We start from the raw sequence: 18,587 nt of genomic DNA on the forward strand, positions 1-18,587 counted from the left end.
TGCCTTGTGAAGTGCTCGTTGCCCCAAGCTATCATTCACTGCTAGCATGTTCGAATATGTTTTAGACAAATATGAGCGTTCTAAAGAGAAAAATGAAGAAATAGGGTGACATATTGATACCTATTGCCTGTCGATTGGTCTGAGCCTCGATCCAATGCTGTTCGAATTGGATATTGTAAAGGGCTTCCTCCAGTCTTGTTATCTGCTCCATCAACGGATCAAAAGGCTCTGCAAATATCATTGAAAAAGTTTATCATTGAAAGGAACCAGCATTTAAGCTCACCATCTTTTGCATGATGATGACTGTACGTAAAATGCCCAACTTGTATATCGAAATCAATGGTATCATTATAAGGAGATTTGTTAAAAAAACAGAATCTGTAAACCCCTTTCTTGTGGACAACAAACTCGTACTTTTCACTTATTTTGTTACGAAGATCTTGAATCTGTTCCTCTGTTGGTCCCTGTATCTGTTCATCTCACCATAATTGACAGTGTTAATATTTGCAGCAGCAATCCATCAACATTCAGCGACAAACATAAAACTGGTAATCAATCAATCCGATGGAACGATTCGAACCCAGAAAAAAGGAAAGATTATACAAGATTGACGCTAAAATGCCAAGGGGCATCAGCCTTAATGACGACGAAAGAGACATGAACAGTGTCACCTTCGTACTTGACTTCATGGGATAAACATTCTTCTCTGTCTATCTCGAATCTTACCCCTTCTGCTACTTTTAAGCTCCATAGAAAAAACCCCATTGCTAAACATGCAATTTCGACGCTTGTCTTCCATCTTTTTCCCGTCATCTCTACGAAACAAAAACACAACCCTACAGTTTAGATAATCTGTTGTTATTTTCTTTTTTGAACAAGATCAAGAGATAGTGTTAAGAAAATTTTAATGATAAATTTAATAATACCTAGAAGATATAGAAAATTTTAATGATAAATTTAGTAATACCTAGAAGATATGCTTTCTGTCGGAAACTATATTGAACTCATTTTTTTTTCTTTTGGATTAAATTGAAGAGTTCCCTGTTTTAGAAACCGGAAGAACAGAACAGAACAAAAACTCGATATTAATGCTATTTTTTTGTCTCAATATTTTAGGCTTGCGTGTCCAAATGTTTTTGGATTTCATATTCTTTTTCCTTCGCATTCTTTCTATCCAAACACTGCTCACAGTTTTAGATCCACTTTTCTTTTTTCCAAGCCGCACCTACCAGCAGGCCAATTCTGACTTTTTTTTATCCGGGTAAAATTAAAAAAATAGGTTCTAATTTAAAAGAATATTAAAAATTATGTAATATAAAATTTTAATTAATTTTTTATTAAATTAAATAAATATTAATTCATTACAATATTAAAAATGTCAAAAACATATTTAAATATATAAATACTTATAAAAAGTATTGCCTTCGAGTATTTCCTGATGTAAAATCATTGATGATAGTGTAACATCAATGCTTTCCAACATATTTTTCTCGATATATAACATAGCTAGTCCATTCAATCTTTCTTGTGACATTGTTGATCTCAAGTAACTCTTCAATAATTTCAGCTTTGAAAATTTCTTTCCGCGGATGCTACCGTTACCGACATTGTTAATAAGATTTGATAACAATTGAAACATTACGATAACAATCTCTAGTTTTAACAAACTAAAGAACTTCAAGCGCTGACATGAATACATTTGACAAAGTCAATTGCAACACTTTCATTTTAGAATAAAAATCATCTGCATCAACATCCGATTAATTATTATGAGAAAAAATAATCTAAAATTATTGCAACATTCTTTTAATTTATTGTCATCCAATGACTTCAACCTTGTAGAATCAATTAAAAATCCAAAATAATTTTCAAAAATCTTTAACTGCTCAAATTAATCTTTCAAAGTATCGATCGCCATATCAACAAAAATAATAATTAACTTTAAAAGACTCCTTTGTTGATTTCATTTCTTCTTCATGGTCATTCTCATCAAATTGTTTTTTTCTAAAAATACGACGCTTAGTCGAAAAAATTGGCTCTATGTTCATATCTAATGCAAGGCTTTTATCAATATCTATAAACTCCTTATTTCTATAGTTTTCAAAATTGACATTATAATTAATTTAGTTTTTAACGTTAGGATGAGAACAATAAGTCAATAAAAAATAAGTTTATGGGCCCTGATTTTAATTTAATTTATTAATATTTATGGGTTGCTTTTAATTTAATATATTAATATAATTTTTAACATTATGATGAGAACAATAAATTAATAAAAAATAAGTTTATGAGCCCTCTTATATTAATTAAGAAAATAATATATTAATATTTATAGACACTATTTTTAATTTAATTTATTAAAATATAATAAATTAATATAAATTAAAATTATGGCCCTGGGCGGGAGCCCCTCTTGCCCCTGCCCAGAGCCGGCCCTGCTACCAGCTAGCTTACATTAATTCTAATCTTATGATACTTCATAATGAGTTTTGAAATATCTAAGCTCACATTTTAGGTTATTTGACATAACTGACACCCTTTTTTTTAAATTTTCCCTTTCTGACACCGTTTGACCAATATTTCCAGAAGTAGTACCCTTTCTGCTAAGTTGGTAAAGGCGCGTCCCCAGGGATGCGCTTTACCCGTGTTTTCGCTGAGTTGATGCCACGTGTGGAAGGCGCATCCCCGGGGACGCGCCTTTGCCAACTCAGCAGACACGTATTTTATTTAATAATAAATAGTTTATTTTTATTATTATTATAAATTAATAATATATTATGTAAAATGTTTCGATTATAATGTAAGAATTATCAAATGTAAGAATCAGCAGACACGTATTTTATTATTATTATAAAATGTTTCGATTATAGGAAAAATGTATGAAATTATAATATTACACATATGGTTATATTATTATTTTTGATTTTGATTATCGATCTATTAATTTTATCAGTTAATTATTTAAATGTTATCAATATAGTCATCTCATATCAATATTTAACGAAAATATTGATGTATAAGTTAATAAATTAGTATAATTACATATTTAATCTTCAAGACTTACATATTTTATAAAATTAGTCTTATTGAAAATTTAATTTAATAAATTTAATCCTCCAATCAGAACATGAAATGTGTCATCGTATACATAAATTTTTTAATAACTTTTAATTTGTTTAATTTAATATTTTTCTCTACTTAGAAGGTGGAATTATTATTATATTTTAAAAAAAATTATAACTAATAATATTAATTATTATATTAAATAAATATATTAAATATATTTATGTATTTAAAAGTTAAAAAAAATTATTTAGGTGTACATACATTGACAAATTATATAAATGCAATAACATTAAATTATTAGAAACAAAAACATTTATTTAAATACAATATTAATTACTTAAGAGTTAACGGTTATATGATGATAACAGAGCTGAACATTTTTTTCTATTGTGCCCGATGTTTCTACAATGCCCACATCGTTTTTGTTCTGTTAACTTCTCCCGAATATCCATATCACAATGTATTCTAGTAGATTTTGGACGACATGAGTCCCTCAATAGCAATGGATCTGGTACAATTGTAAGCCAAGTTTGAATCTCATTTGGGTCTCTTTCGTTTCCTATGGGCGGAAACTCAAATTCATATACCTTGAATACTTGTGAAAGTTGGTATACGGGATCAACATAATTTTTGTAATCCAAATGCGAATGTGAGCAAGCAACAATGACATGAGAGCATGGATATTTGAGTGCTTGAAAGAAACCACAATCGCACCACCTCTATTGCAGATTAACTCTGAAAGAGTTAGCTTCAATCCCTTGCAGGGGACGTTTGCATTTCGGTTACACGAAACAATTCACGGGTGCGAGAAAAATTTGTAAATAACAACCCATTTGATGCAGCCACTTTTTTTTTTGTAAATCAACTACTAGTCTTGGGTGGTAAATATGTCCGTTTTGCATCCAAGTAAGAGCTTGTCCACCGAGCTTTGCAAAGAGTTGACCCAAACGAAAATAAGTCGTTTTAACCAACGCCGTGACTGGTAAATGACGCGCCCCCCTTTAAGGTTGAATTTATTGCTTCAGCCAAGTTTGTTGTCATATGATCATAGCGATACCCCCCGTCATATGCATTTGTCCACATTTCTTTGCTGATGTCCATAATGTACTCGCATCCCTTCTTATTTTTGCCAAACAGCTCTTGTAGCATCGACTCAAACCTTTGAGGTAAGAGTTCGTAACCTAAGCCATTAGGAATATGTAATAGTTAATATGAAGTATAAATAAGTAATAAGAATTGATAGAAAAATTGGGAAAAAGTAACATACCCATCCGCACGACTAACTGACGTTCATCGTTCTTCTTGTATTTTCCGTAATAGTTTGCAGCAATATGACAGACACAATAACGATGTTGAACATGTGGAGGTCTATACATTGTACCCAAAGAGTCCATTGCTGCTTTTATCCCGGCTCCTCGGTCTGAAATAATGCATACTCGTTCCCTGGTGACAACATGTAAACGTAAATTTTTAAGGAAAAAAGCCCAAGACTCAGTGTCTTCTCCTTGAACGAGGGCAAACGCAACAGGAAGAATATTGCGGTTTCCATCTTGGACCACAGTCAATAATAAAACTTGCTTGTATTTCCCATACAAGAAAGTACCATCAATTTGGACAATTGGTTTACAGTATTTGACTGCATTAATACACTGAGGGTAAGTCCAAAAGACTCGGTAAAATTGGCAGCGATCGCGAACCATTCGATCATTCACGTAATGATGTTGAGTTTCGAACTCAACAATTGTCCCGAGATTAAGTCTTTGCACAACATGAAACCAACTGGGTAGCTCGTTGTAAGAGGAATCCCATTCGCCATGAAGTTTGCAAATGGCATTCTGTTTTGCTAACCACGCTTTTTTATATGAGACAGTGTACCCATATTGTGACTGTATAACAGAAATCAACACTGCAACAGCTATATGAGAGCTTTGCTTCACAATGGGCATGATTGCTTGACAAATAATGTTGGAGTCCAAGTTGGGATGATCCTGGTTTATACCTGTTGCACAACATGTATGAGGACCGTTGTATCTGGTTAGTTCCCATAAGTTGTTCTTCCTATTCCTCTTTGATACACGGACCATCCATTGACATCCGTTGTCACGTTAGACGCATTAGCAGACATATTTCTCCGTGTTAGATCGATCAACTCAGGACTGAAATGAGTTACGAATATTGTAACTCTTTATTGCCATCATTGCTTCCTCCTTCGATGCGAACTCCATTCCAATATGTAAATTACCGTCATTGACTGATGATTGAAGTCTATAGTTGCCAACATCAGGAAGATCTGGAAATTCAGGCTCATACATTGCATCATAATCAGCCTCATACATATGTGCATGAAGTTCGGCTGATGTTGTATTTATCGGAACGTCATCCTCGTCATCATCAGAATGTACGTTAAACTGTGGTGAGTCAGGTTCAACGAATAATCCCGTTTCAGCACCATCTACACCTGGCTCCCGAAGAGGTTCTTCTGGTGGAGATGAGGGTTCCTCCGATAATCCAATGTTGAGGTCAAATAAGTTCCCGCTTGCGTGTCCTCCCCTTGAACTTAAGGTCATTGTATCATGTGGGATGTGAATAGACTGTCGTCTCGTTGGCATTTCCATATGTAAGTCGAAAACATTGGAAGATGAATGTCTGCCCCTTGAAGTAGAAGAGATGTTGCCATATGGATTATTGGTGAAGCCACGTGGGTTGAGATCATAAGCAGTTGCAGATGAATGCCTTCCTATTGAACTTGATGGCATGGTATATGGCGTTGGATCCGCCATTAATGATGTGAAATCATTACAGATCAGTTGTGTCGGGCTATCAACTTGATTAGTTTGATATGCAATGCCAAAGTGAGAGGAATATGAGATACCACGAGTTGCACAAACCTCAATAAAAGTGGCATACATTTCAATAAGAGATTGTGAACTCCCCATATGAGCATCAACCATCATAGAAACATCATCATCGTTTGAAAGCTGAAATGATGTATACGTGAGCGGAAAAAGTTCAGTAGGAAATCTGTACTGAAGTAAGATAGTCTTCTCTGGCCTGCTACACGAATCTTTAACGAAATTTTTGATTAACTCCTCAATTGTGATGTTTCTCTTCAAGGTTAAGGGGACATAATGATCTGACTCAAAAACAACCCCCTCTTCAGTTTCCTTAATTTCTCCATCATACAAAACAACAGCAGAAAGACGACTCATTTTCAGAGAATTTGAGAATTTAGAGTTTGGGAATTTGAGAATTTGAAAGATTGTGAACTGAAGTTTGTTTTGAAATTTTATAATACGTTGCATATAATAGTGTATATAATCGGAGTATTATTCATATGAAGGCGCGTTCCCGGGGGCGCGCCTTCCATTATTTCGTCAGAGAATATGTTATCATTGCCCTATTATGTCACTCATGTCCCTCGGGGACACTAGATATATCAGTACCTATTATTTCACTATTCACATGAAGGCGCGTTCCCGGGGGCGCGCATTCCATTATTTCATCAGAGAATATGTTATCATTGCCCTATTATGTCACTCATGTCCCTCGGGGACACTAGATATATCAGTACCTATTATTTCTCAGGGGACATGAAGGCGCGTTCCCGGGGGGGCGCCTTCCATTATTTCGTCATAGAATATGTTATCATTGCCCTATTATGTCACTCATGTCCATCGGGGACACCCGATATATCAGTACCTATTATTTCACTATTCACATGAAGGCGCGTTCCCGGGGGCGCGCCTTCCATTATTTCATCAGAAATATGTTATCATTGCCCTATTATGTCACTCATGTCCCTCGGGGACACTAGATATATCAGTACCTATTATTTCTCAGGGGACATGAAGGCGCGTTCCCGGGGGAGTGCCTTCCATTATTTTGCCATAGAATATGTTATCATTGCCCTATTATGTCACTCATGTCCCTCGGGGACACCCGATATATCAGTACCTATTATTTCACTATTCACATGAATGCGCGTTCCCGGGGGGGCGCCTTCCATTATTTCATCAGAGAATATGTTATCATTGCCCTATTATGTCACTCATGTCCCTCAGGGACACTAGATATATCAGTACCTATTATTTCTCAGGGGACATGAAGGCGCGTTCCCGGGGGCGCGCCTTCCATTATTTTGCCATAGAATATGTTATCATTGCCTATTATGTCCTCATGTCCCTCGGGGACACCCGATATATCGGTACCTTTATTTCACTATTCACATGAAGGCGCGTTCCCGGGGCGCGCCTTCCATTATTTCGTCAGAGAATATGTTATCATTGCCCTATTATGTCACTCATGTCCCTCGGGGACACTAGATATATCAGTAAATCAGGTAAATTATAACCAAAATTTAACTTCTTTTGAAAGTTCAGCAAGTTAATAATAACTTAAATTAAAACGTTATGTGAAGTTTGAATAAATAGATAAAATGTTATGGATAAATTGAATAAATGTGAAGTGATAAGTTGATTGTGACATTGAAATTGTATGGAATGAGCATTGAAATGTGACATTGAATAAATTTCCAATTCACCCCTCTTGGCCGATTCCGTCGATCGATAAACTCAACATAAGTTGATTTTAATGTATACGTTTTAATATATATGTTAATGATAAAATCATATGTATGGATAAATTTAATTTCAATTTAAGTATTGTGAACTATAATTGGAATATAACTTTTAATTTCGAATACAATTGGAATATTAAGTTGAAATTTAATGTTAAATTTCATACTATAATTTATATTTTAAATTTAAATTTGAATAATATTATTTTATTTTTATTTTAAATTTCGAATAATATAATTTGTATTTTAAAAACATTTATCAAACATTTAATGTTAAATGTGAATAAAAATAACATTAAAAAATATGTATGTAACAACCATGAAACATTTAAATAACATAAACAAATTACATAAAATTCTGAAATATAATTATTTAAATAACATTAAATATAACTGGATCACCGATGTCGTCTTCTCGAATGAGTTCCACATGGCGGTGGTTGTCTATTTCGTGGAGGATTTCTTCGTGGAACTTGTTCTTCAGTCTCCTCATCTTCACTATCATCATCAGCATTTTCTTCATTTGGTGTAGATGATGCTGAAGGGGCTGAAGGGCCTGTATAAAATAACGACCCTGGAGGAGTGCTAGTAACAATCCCACCGCTCCCCGGGAACTGTGAAAACTGTGGAAACATTGGCATCGATGTCTGTGATCCAGATGGAGATTGAGGTGTCTGCGGAGAAGCACCACCAGCCAAATAAGATGCATATGAACCATATGCTGGATCATTAAACATAGTCGTATATGCACCTCCATATGGTATAAAACCCTGCGGGCTAGGCATGTAACCTGGCGGGCTAGGAATGTAACCCTGCGGGCTCGGAATGTAACCCTGCGGGCTCGGAATGTAACCCTGCGGAGATGGCATATAAACTGGTGGGCTTGGCATATGAAGTGGAGGGCTGGGCATGTACCCCTGCGGCATCGACGAATAAGGATGTTGTGGTGGGACTGATGCAGAACCGGTAGCGCCTTCTCTCCGTCCACGCGTCGGGGGACGATGATATTGAGATGGTTGACGTCTTTCTCGGCGCCTAGGAATGTTAACCCCTCGTGCTTCCGCCGAAAGTAGAAACGGCTTCCCATTTTCATTAAACCAGTCCATATAGTTATCCGTAACCATATGACCAGTTTCAGCGTAATATTGTCGAGGGGCCACCAGTGTATATCGGTTCTCCCAAAGCGTAATCCAATATCTGTGTCTCACCACCCAGTTAACATCTTTCTTCCCTCGTCTATCTATGTTATGCACGTCGTCTAAATTCCTAGGAGCTCCAGGAATATATTGCGTACAACCATACTGATGGAGCACGCGATCAACTGGATGCCACTCAATAATAGCATAACATATAAGAGGTATAAACGATATCCATACCTCTAATGACCCACTAAGGTGGGGTGGGATGCAAGCTTTCACTTCATCGCTCGCATAAGGTATCCACTGAAACTGAAATATAAATATACAATTCAAATAAATAAAATATTCTAATTATATCTAACATTTTAAATTAAAATATTAATAATTAAACAAATTTAAAAACATACCTCAGACCCAACTTTCGTATCAATAAGTAAACGAATTTCCTCTAACCCAGTAGGTATACTTTTATGGTCATTTCTTTTCATCGACCACCTATGAAATATAATATAAATTAAATATCACCCTATTTAATTGAAAATATTTAAATCAAAATTTAGTTCGAAAATTACCTCAACAATAAGGGGAATACGTATGGTTCATTCACGATCGGGCATAAGAAAGGCATGCGGAACCACGCCCATGATTGTAGAAGCAGAAGACATCCACCGATAGCAGTTTTCTTATAATTCGTCGCCCGACACATTTCTCTAAAGAGAAATGCCAAAACTGCAGCACCCCAACTATATCTTCCAGCTTCATCAAAATCGATCAGATGTCGTAACCACATACAATGCACCTGGTTGCGAGATTTGTCGGGCATCAATATTCCTCCAATTATTCGTAGAATATATGCCGAGCACATGCCTTTGCTTGATCCTCTGAAGCATTTTCATTTAAAACTCAAAATTAGCTTTCAACCAAGATAAAGCTATTCTACCTCCATTAAACTCTGGCGGAGCAGCTCCAAGATAATCAATGCACATTGATTACCAATCACCATCCGCCATACCACACATCATATTTCCGTTGACGGGAAGCCCCAGATGCATAGAGACATCCTCCAATGTAATTGTCGCCTCTCCACATGGAAGGTGAAAAGTGTGTGTCTCGGGCCTCCACCTCTCAATCAGTGCAGAAATTAGGACAGGTTCGAGTTTGCAACCGCCTATAATTGTTGCAATATACCCGAACCCGGCAGAAGCCAAATATGGCAAAATACGTTCCGGTGTCGGTATACATGATTTTTAATAAAAGTCTCTAAAATACGATCACATCCTAATAATATACATTATAAAAAATAAAAATTAATATAAATTCATAATAACTTTAAAATAAAAATAAATTTAAATATTAACATTAATTATAAAAAATATTACCATATCGCTAAAATGTCTGGAGATATGATCAATATCCAATCGCAACAATATTTCGTTTTCCATTATAACTGTAGACAAAACAATATAATTAGTAAAAAAAATTAATAATTCTAAATAAATAATAATTATATAAATATTATTTTAATAAAAATATAATATTTACATAAATATATTAATATAAAAAATAATAACTATTTAAAAAAATACTAACATAAAAATAAATTTCTTACCACTAATAACAAATTTAAAACTCAAATAATTGGAGAATTTGAGTTATATAAGAGAGGAGAAGATGATTTTGGTGTGAAGAATGAGGGAGGGTTGAGGGGGTTTATATAGGGGAGGAGGAGGGGTAGTTAGGAAAAACAGATAGGGCATTTATGACATTTAATGGAAGGCGCGTCCCGGGGATGCGCTTTCCACACGTGTCTGCTGAGTTGGCAAAGGCGCGTCCCCGGGATGCGCCTTCCACACGTGACATCCAACTCAGCGAAAACACGGGTAAAGCGCGTCCCCGAAGACGCGTCTTTGCCAACTCAGCAGAAAAGATACTACTTCTAGAAATATTAGTCAAAAATAAAAAATTTAAAAAAAAAGTGTAGTTAGGTCAAATAGCCACATTTTAAGGCCTGTAAGAACGAATCAATTAACTTTCAGTTTTTTTTAAATCCTTGACTTTTTTTCTTCTCACAATGTCTACTATCACCAATCTCATGATCTGTTGCAGCTTATCTAACGTACCTCAAAACTTTTTAAAGTTCAAAGCTTTAATCCAAGCTAGAAATCTCAACCAACAAAGTCCTTTGCAAAAAAACCTACAATTTCTCAGTATTCCTTAAACCCCACAACCATAAGCCTTTAATTCCCCTATTTCAGCAAAAGGGTGGTCTTCGAATATGTCAAAGTACCTTAAAACACCCAGAATTCTGAAGAAGAAACGGGTCAGGGTAAAGGGCTTTCCGATGATAATAATAAAGAAGGGATTGGACAATCTCGATTTTGCTTCTTGTGTTGTGGGGTGTTCTCATGTACTATGTTTTCAAATGCACACCTGACCAGATCCCGGTATTTTCCAGACCCAACTTCTTCTTCTTCTTGTTTTCTTCAAATTGTAAATGAATTCTTGTGTCTCAGATTTGGAATTGAGATGGAATTTAGTAAAGCGGCTATATCACTGCTCAAAATAGCTTGTTTTTTCTTGGATGCTTTAGGATTCTGATTTACTTGCTGTAGTTGTTGTTAATCATCTTCTGAACTGAAATATTATCGCTAAAGCTTGAGTTTCAGATGCTATGTTCCGATGATAATAATAAAGAAGGGATTGGACAATCTCGATTTTGCTTCTTGTGTTGTGGGGTGTTCTCATGTACTATGTTTTCAAATGCACACCTGACCAGATCCCGGTATTTTCCAGACCCAACTTCTTCTTCTTCTTGTTTTCTTCAAATTGTAAATGAATTCTTGTGTCTCAGATTTGGAATTGAGATGGAATTTAGTAAAGCGGCTATATCACTGCTCAAAATAGCTTGTTTTTTCTTGGATGCTTTAGGATTCTGATTTACTTGCTGTAGTTGTTGTTAATCATCTTCTGAACTGAAATATTATCGCTAAAGCTTGAGTTTCAGATGCTATGTTCATTGGTTACTCATTGTTCTCCAGATAAGTTTCTGCATTCATTTTTGGCGTGTCTTTGTTTTGCGTGCTATTTATAACTTCTTAATGAAATGTTAATAGGATGCCGCTTGTTTGTGATATCATATTAGGAAAATAGTAAATTTAGTTTTCAATGTCAAGTTCACGGTAGTAAATTATGCATTTTAAGTTTAAGAAGTTCAAACAGCATATAAACAGGATGCTAATTGCTACATCACATTCTCCTGATTATGCTGAAGGCTGACTGGCCGAGAGTTTACATATTTAGAAATTCTTAAAAAATCAATTAAACATTTGCAATGAATAGTTAACTCGAATGTGAACTCGTTGCAGTCAAGGGACGTGTATTTTTTAAAAAAGCTCCTGATTTTGAAGGGAGATGATGGTTTTAGGATGAATAAAGTGCTTGTCTCACTATGGTACATCATGGGATTGTGGCCATTAGTGTACAGCATGCTGCTGCTTCCAACAGGCAGAAAGTACCTTCAACTTCTCTCATCGCTTACCTTATCTGAACATTTTATCTTCATCATGTTATTTTGTTATTGAAATGGGTGATAACTTATTATATATCTTCATCACCTCTTTTTCGTTCTTTGAAAGAGATTGTTACAGGGACTTGAATCCACGGTCTGTCTTATTGTTGTACCAAGATGCATACTGTATTTAGCGTTAATTAGTTCAATCAATCTAATTTAGTAAGATTTTATATATCTGCAGCTCAAGTAACAACATTCTCACCTGGCCTTTTCTAGTACTTTCACGCTTTGGTGGTGCATATGCTCTTTTACCATATTTTGTTCTTTGGAGTCCACCATCACCAGTACTTCAGGGAAAGCAAATTTGTAAGATTGTAGATCTTTTGAGTACTCATGATTGTTTGTGATTGTCTTGTCAGTATGTTGTTATAATCTCATGGAAATTGAAATATCTTCATGCCGGGAATCAAATCTCGATGTTGCAGATTCACATCATGACCCTGGATTTTACACTACCAAGGTTTACAATAATATGACTGCCCGTAAGGGGTAAGACAAAAGAGAGACTATGATGCTCTTGCTTTGAATCAAAGGTTCAAAACCTCTAAGAAAAGATTATATGGCATGACAAAGGTATCGGAATGCTTTTCCTATTTGCAGGTACAACAATGGTTTTTAGCTTCTTCCCTTATCATTGGTGCCATTCATAGGTCCCGCTCTTTATCTTGTCTCACGGCCATCACTGTCAGATTTGCTAGTTACAGTTAGCATGACTACGCCTTAACAAAATTAGAATTTAAGCTCCTCTTTTTCTTCTGGTGAACATATACCGACCTTGGAAAGAGGAAAGCTCATAGTCTGAACAAGACAATAGAATTGATAGTGAATGGTGGCGCCCGACGAAATGCAGCCGATGCCACTTGATAAAGAGTTTATTCCTCTTACAGGTGCACCAGAAAATCATCACATGATAGTTTCCCACCCGTATATACATATATATGTTCAAAATACATGTACATGTATAAAATTTTCCTTGGTGAGGTTCTGCTGATGTATGGTGTACTTTTGTATCGACCATTGATGATGAGAAGTGTTGCTTGTTTATTTCTTCCTTTGCTCCAGGCAGCATGTAAGAACTGATTGGTTTGTGATGAACAACAAACATGAGTATTTTGATTGGTTTGTGAGTTTTAATGGAAAATTGATGTTTAGCAATTTTCTCACTATTGCCCTGTGATAATCTTAACATTATGTGTATGGATATTTATTTATATTCCAAGAGCAATAAAATGACAAGTTCCAGTTTTCTTGTATTGGATGATGCTACTACAAAGCAGATAAGATATTTTGACAACAAAGATGGCAGGATATCTCAAAGCATCTTTAGATGTTTCAACCCAAGCTAAACAACAAGAAAAATGGCCGGCCTCGGACTCTCCATAGTGATCTTGCATAGTTGTTATCTTCTTCCACGGTTGTAAATCCCCCATCTTTAATTGTTATCTTTAGATGTTTCAGTTCATATCATTCTTGTCATCTTTCTTTCGAAGATTATAAGCAGAGTCGAGGTGATTCTGGTTAAGCCATATTTGTCATAAATTTGAATCACTGTAGAACACAGGTATTGTAGCTGACATGCTTAACAAGATCCTCAATGTCCGTAAACTCGCCCCTTTCACTAGCCACGGTCGGCCTAGACCAGTGGCTCAAATTCAGCAAGGGCCAAGGGAGAGCCGTGGGATGTCTTCAGCTCTGAAGATTGTTCATCCAGGTGGGGTTGTTGAGTCCTACTACATGGCGATCCCTGCAGTTATATCATGAAGAAATACTTTCGTATTAGCTAGACCAGAAGTTTTCAGGAGACGATGGGATTCATTGGTCCGGTCACATGAGATCCTCTCTCCAGGTGAGAAATTCTATGTCGTCCCTCGTCATACCATACGAAAGCTTCGTCGAAGGATCAAAAAGCCCAGCGGAGACGTTTCGGTATCACAATTCTTCACCGATGTCTCGAAGGGTGGGTTATCAAGTGGGGTAAGTAGCTCATTGACTTGTAAAATCAGGAATAAAAATGGAACAAAGAAACATGTCACGTTGCAGGCATTGATGTAAAGCACAATACTGGTTTGGCCGCCATTAAAACCAGCAAGAATGAAGGCATTGTTGCCATTGCCGACGACTCCAAGAAGCAATCCCAGCAGGTAGAGAAAAGGAAGTCCAAAAATGGCGTTTTATGGCAACCCAGACTAGAAGCAATCAGTGAAAGTCCCCTGGTGAATGATGTAGGATTATGACATGTTTTCATCTTTAATCCAATTCAAACATTCAAAGATTACTCTGATAAACTAACAACCTTTATAATAATAATAACAATATCCCGCCAAAGTTTCATGTGAAAAATCCTTTGCATTGGAGACATGAAATCTTGTTCTGGGAGTAATCAAATTTGTTGTTTTAAAACTTTGTCAGGAGCCTCTTGTTTCTATGCCATTGGCAGCTTACACGAATTTTTTTTCTTGTATTGGAAACAGAGAAGAGATTCTTCTCTGGCGTTTTTACTTAAAAATCACTCCATACATAAATTAATTATCTGTCAGACATATTTTTAATTTTTTTTATTGATTTAGTACATTTTTTGAAAATGCGTAGTTTAAGATAATTTGTCAGAAAGAATGTTAATCAATAAATTTTCTGAAAAAATATGAACAAATAATTAATTCATATCAAAGTGATTTTTTTGGATAAAAACGACAAAATTCAAACGTTTTTACTTTTTAACCCCCATTATCTAAACGTTTTTTACTTTTTTGTTCTCTCGGGAGGTTAAATTCAAAGTATTCCTTTCCCCCGAGTAAATATAATATTTATATTTATAGTTAATAAGATAAATAAATGATCATAATTACAACTAGTCAATTAGGATATGTACCTAACTAATTTGAAAAAAGAAAATAAAATTATTTTCGTTTGTATTTATAAATTATCCACACATTTGATTTTCTATCATTTTATTTAATAAATTTGTTAATCTTTTAATAAAGATGTTGTTTTTTATAACATATTTGTATGTTTTTAAATATTATTTAAAAAAAGAAAATTTAACGTTATGTCTTTAAATAACATTCATTTGACTACTTTAATGATTTATCCATGATTTAGATTTTCAGACTAGTTCTATATTGATAAATGTTTGTAATCAATTATATATATATTTGACTCAAATTTGATGGGTTATGATTCGATTGATCCTATACGATCATTTTTTAATTTGAGTTTTGAGTAAGATTTTTTGAAGGATAATGTTATGTTAGGTCAGGTGCATGTTTAAGTAATAAATACAACTAATGACCTAACTTGAAAATATAGTATAATTAGTCTTTATATATTTAAGGATAATTTCTATAATACATATCTTTATAATTTTTCAATTAGGTCACCATTTTACCAAAAAAATGAGAAATATATATATCATTGTAAGAGCGTATTTTTATCTAAAAATTGAGTTGAGTTTCAAGTAAGGTGAAGTTTCCCTAAACCCGAGTCAAGTGACAATGAAGGAATGTTATACTCAAGTCAATTAGTGAGTGAAAAATTTAGTTTGACCCAATCCATGATTTTCTTAAATCATCAGAGTTGGATCGCGCTTGAATTGTTATAAGACCAATGATCACCGTGCTATCATCATTATATTCATTTTTATATTAGTATTAATGATATTTTTTTTTACTATTAATAATAGCGTTTGTTTTTTTTTTGAGTTGTTTGATTAGTTTTTTAACGCTTTTAATAAATAATTATGTTTTTATCATGTAATGGTTAGTTTGCGTTCAATAATGGTTTGAGGAGAAATATTTAATTAATACGAGTAGTTTATTTTATTTTTTTAGAGATTTTCCTTTTCAAAATTATAATGAAAACGCAAATATTTTTCATTTTAAATATTTACATATTATTTAATTACATCTTATATAATAAATTAGCGAATATAAACTATGATCATATTTTAATATTAAAATATAAAGCATTTCTCATTAATTACGCATAATCAAAACTAATTAATATATAATAATTAGTTAGATAATAAATAAAACTAAATTTCTTAATATTTTATCTAAATAAAATTATATATATTAAAAAGAAATGTGTTTTTGAAAATTGACGTTTTACCAAAAAAAATCACCATGACATGAGTTAATTATATGTTAGACACCTTTTCGAAAATTTTTACCGGTTAACACCTTTCTGACAAGATTATCCTAATATGGCGCCAGCTCGAATAAAGCGCGGATCATAATACGCGTCTTGTCAAAAAGATGTTAGATCATATAATTTTCTGAAAATGTGTATGACAGATAATTAATTTCTGTCATGGTGATTTTTGGGTAAAAACGCCTACGTCTCTATCGTTTTTAATTAAAATATTAGTGTTACTGGAAAAATCTTTTAAAAATTAAGCCTCACGTTACACAAAACATTATCAAAATCATAATAATTTATACAAATTAAATAAATTTATGTTATTAGAGCTTATGAAAAGCTTATTATGTAAATGAGTAAAACATGATATGAAAATGATAATTCAATCAAATATAAAAACAATACAATGTCACAACCTTATATATTTGGAGTTTCTCTTTTGTCATTGTCGGGTTTTTGGAACAAAAAGACTCGAAAGTCGCAGTCCAAAGATAAAAAAGGGCAGAAAACACAGTAGCTTAACAGCTTTGAGAAACAACCCTGAAAAGGAGAAATGGGTCATGACCAAGAAGAGGATACACCACCAACAACCCCAATGACCGTCGCCAGCAGCGTCATCAAAGACCAAGAAGAACAGGCTTGGAACCACCGGAAACGAACCCTTGTAGCGGAGCTTTCAGAGAAGCTGATTACTGGAGACCTTCAGGCCAAGATTGAAGCTGCCAGAGATATAAGAAAAGTTGTTAGGAGATCATGTGGTAAGACACGTTTGAAGTTTGCTGCTGCTGGTGTTATTCCGCCTCTTGTTTCAATGCTCCGTTGTCCTAATCTCGATGCACGTCAAACTTCTCTGCTTGCTCTCCTCAATCTTTCTGTTAGAAATGAAAGGTCTCTTATTTATTAGCTGCTATCTTTTTTCTTTTTTCTTTGTTTTAGAATATACGATTCTGACATGTCTCTCGTCATTCTCGTTTTGTGTTATCAGAAACAAGGTCAATATCGTGACAGCAGGGGCTGTACCTCCTCTCGTAGAGCTTCTCAAATTGCAAAACAATGGTTTGAGGGAATTAGCCACGGCGGCGATATTAACGCTCTCAGCCGCTGCACCAAACAAGTCCGCAATTGCATCCTCCGGAGCTGCACCCTTTCTGGTTCAAATCCTTAGCTCCGGAAGTGTTCAAGGAAAAGTCGATGCCGTCACTGCATTACACAACCTGTCGACCTGCAAAGAGAATTCGGTTCCAATTCTTGATGCTAAAGCAGTTTCCCCACTTATCAACCTCCTTAAAGAATGCAAGAAATACTCCAAGTTTGCTGAAAAAGCTACAGCCCTGCTCGAAATCCTTTCTAAATCCAAAGAAGGACGAGTTGCGATCACTGATACGGATGGTGGGATTTTAACCTTGGTGGAGACTGTTGAAGATGGCTCTCTCCTCAGCACACAACATGCCGTTGGAGCTTTGCTTTCTCTGTGCGAAAGCTGCCGAGCAAAGTACAGGGAACACATTCTTAATGAAGGTGCAATTCCAGGGCTTCTTCGACTGACAGTAGAAGGCACTGACATAGCTCGAGAAAGAGCCCGCATTCTGTTGGATTTACTCAGAGATACTCCTCAAGAAAAGAAATTGGCTCCCTCAGTTCTGGAGAAAATCGTGTATGATATTGCCATTCATGTAAACAGAACCGATAAAGTTGCCGACACCGCCAAGAGATTACTAGAAGACATGGTTCAAAGAAGCATGGAAGTCAACATGAATAGCGGTCAACACAGGCACGCATCTCGTACACCTGCCCAAGTGCCATCTGCATGAACCATTTCTGTCCATTCTATACCGGTCAATAGAGTAAAATGTGATGGATTAGGTTTCATTAGGCTTTGTTGTACATCTTGACCATTGTGTATTGATAAAATCCCCCACTTTTATCATACATGTATATTTCCACCTAATGATTAATCTTTTTAGCTGAATTCTTGCATTTTAGCAATCTGGGTACTTTGTTTTGATCTTAACAAGTAGATTTAGTTCTTTGTAGAGGTTTTTAGTTCATAAAGAAATATTGGGTGATTGCGGGTTGTACAGAATTCGAAGCTGTAGGC

The 18,587-nt window shown here is 35.0% G+C and overlaps 3 protein-coding genes across 4 annotated transcripts; 2 read left to right on the top strand and 1 right to left on the bottom strand.

Annotated features, from left to right (window-relative positions):
* Nucleotides 1–218: 218 nt before the first annotated feature.
* Nucleotides 219–813, bottom strand: LOC120126852 (transmembrane emp24 domain-containing protein p24beta2-like). Its single transcript, XM_039144919.1, has 2 exons — nucleotides 604–813; nucleotides 219–470 (listed from the first exon to the last, which is right to left on the bottom strand). Exons 1-2 carry the CDS (start codon nucleotides 811–813, stop codon nucleotides 219–221), a joined length of 462 nt encoding a protein of 153 aa, XP_039000850.1.
* Nucleotides 814–10,797: 9,984 nt separating this feature from the next.
* On the top strand, nucleotides 10,798–13,275 carry LOC120126966. 2 transcript variants are annotated; one of them, XM_039144992.1, is made up of 5 exons: nucleotides 10,798–11,225; nucleotides 11,436–11,563; nucleotides 12,534–12,658; nucleotides 12,778–12,841; nucleotides 12,953–13,275. In XM_039144992.1, the coding sequence occupies exons 1-5, from the start codon at nucleotides 11,187–11,189 to the stop codon at nucleotides 12,969–12,971; spliced, it is 375 nt and encodes a 124-aa protein (XP_039000923.1). In that variant the 5' UTR covers nucleotides 10,798–11,186; the 3' UTR covers nucleotides 12,972–13,275. The 2 variants fall into 2 exon arrangements, 1 of the variants encoding a protein (XP_039000923.1); XR_005516491.1 differs by having other exon boundaries at nucleotides 11,436–12,292; nucleotides 12,534–13,275.
* Nucleotides 13,276–16,907: 3,632 nt separating this feature from the next.
* LOC120126752 (U-box domain-containing protein 3-like) lies at nucleotides 16,908–18,434 on the top strand. Its single transcript, XM_039144848.1, has 2 exons — nucleotides 16,908–17,377; nucleotides 17,475–18,434. Exons 1-2 carry the CDS (start codon nucleotides 17,043–17,045, stop codon nucleotides 18,298–18,300), a joined length of 1,161 nt encoding a protein of 386 aa, XP_039000779.1. The 5' UTR covers nucleotides 16,908–17,042; the 3' UTR covers nucleotides 18,301–18,434.
* The last annotated feature ends 153 nt before the right edge of the window (nucleotides 18,435–18,587 follow it).

This window comes from Hibiscus syriacus, unplaced genomic scaffold, assembly GCF_006381635.1.
Source record: "Hibiscus syriacus cultivar Baekdansim isolate YM2019G1 unplaced genomic scaffold, ASM638163v2 tig00110462_pilon, whole genome shotgun sequence".
Classification (NCBI taxonomy): domain Eukaryota; kingdom Viridiplantae; phylum Streptophyta; class Magnoliopsida; order Malvales; family Malvaceae; genus Hibiscus; species Hibiscus syriacus.

What these genes read in the sequence shown, in the direction of transcription:
- LOC120126852 (XM_039144919.1), bottom strand. Translation starts at nt 813, where the DNA reads ATGACGGGAAAAAGATGGAAGACAAGCGTCGAAATTGCATGTTTAGCA. An exon ending in GGCATTTTAGCGTCAATCTT is followed by an intron (nt 471 to 603) that starts GTATAATCTTTC and finishes TGAGATGAACAG; the next exon opens with ATACAGGGACCAACAGAGGA.
- LOC120126966 (XM_039144992.1), top strand. Translation starts at nt 11,187, where the DNA reads ATGTACTATGTTTTCAAATGCACACCTGACCAGATCCCG. An exon ending in GCACACCTGACCAGATCCCG is followed by an intron (nt 11,226 to 11,435) that starts GTATTTTCCAGA and finishes TTATCGCTAAAG; the next exon opens with CTTGAGTTTCAGATGCTATG. An exon ending in GCACACCTGACCAGATCCCG is followed by an intron (nt 11,564 to 12,533) that starts GTATTTTCCAGA and finishes ATATATCTGCAG; the next exon opens with CTCAAGTAACAACATTCTCA.
- LOC120126752 (XM_039144848.1), top strand. Translation starts at nt 17,043, where the DNA reads ATGGGTCATGACCAAGAAGAGGATACACCACCAACAACCCCAATGACC. An exon ending in CTTTCTGTTAGAAATGAAAG is followed by an intron (nt 17,378 to 17,474) that starts GTCTCTTATTTA and finishes TTGTGTTATCAG; the next exon opens with AAACAAGGTCAATATCGTGA.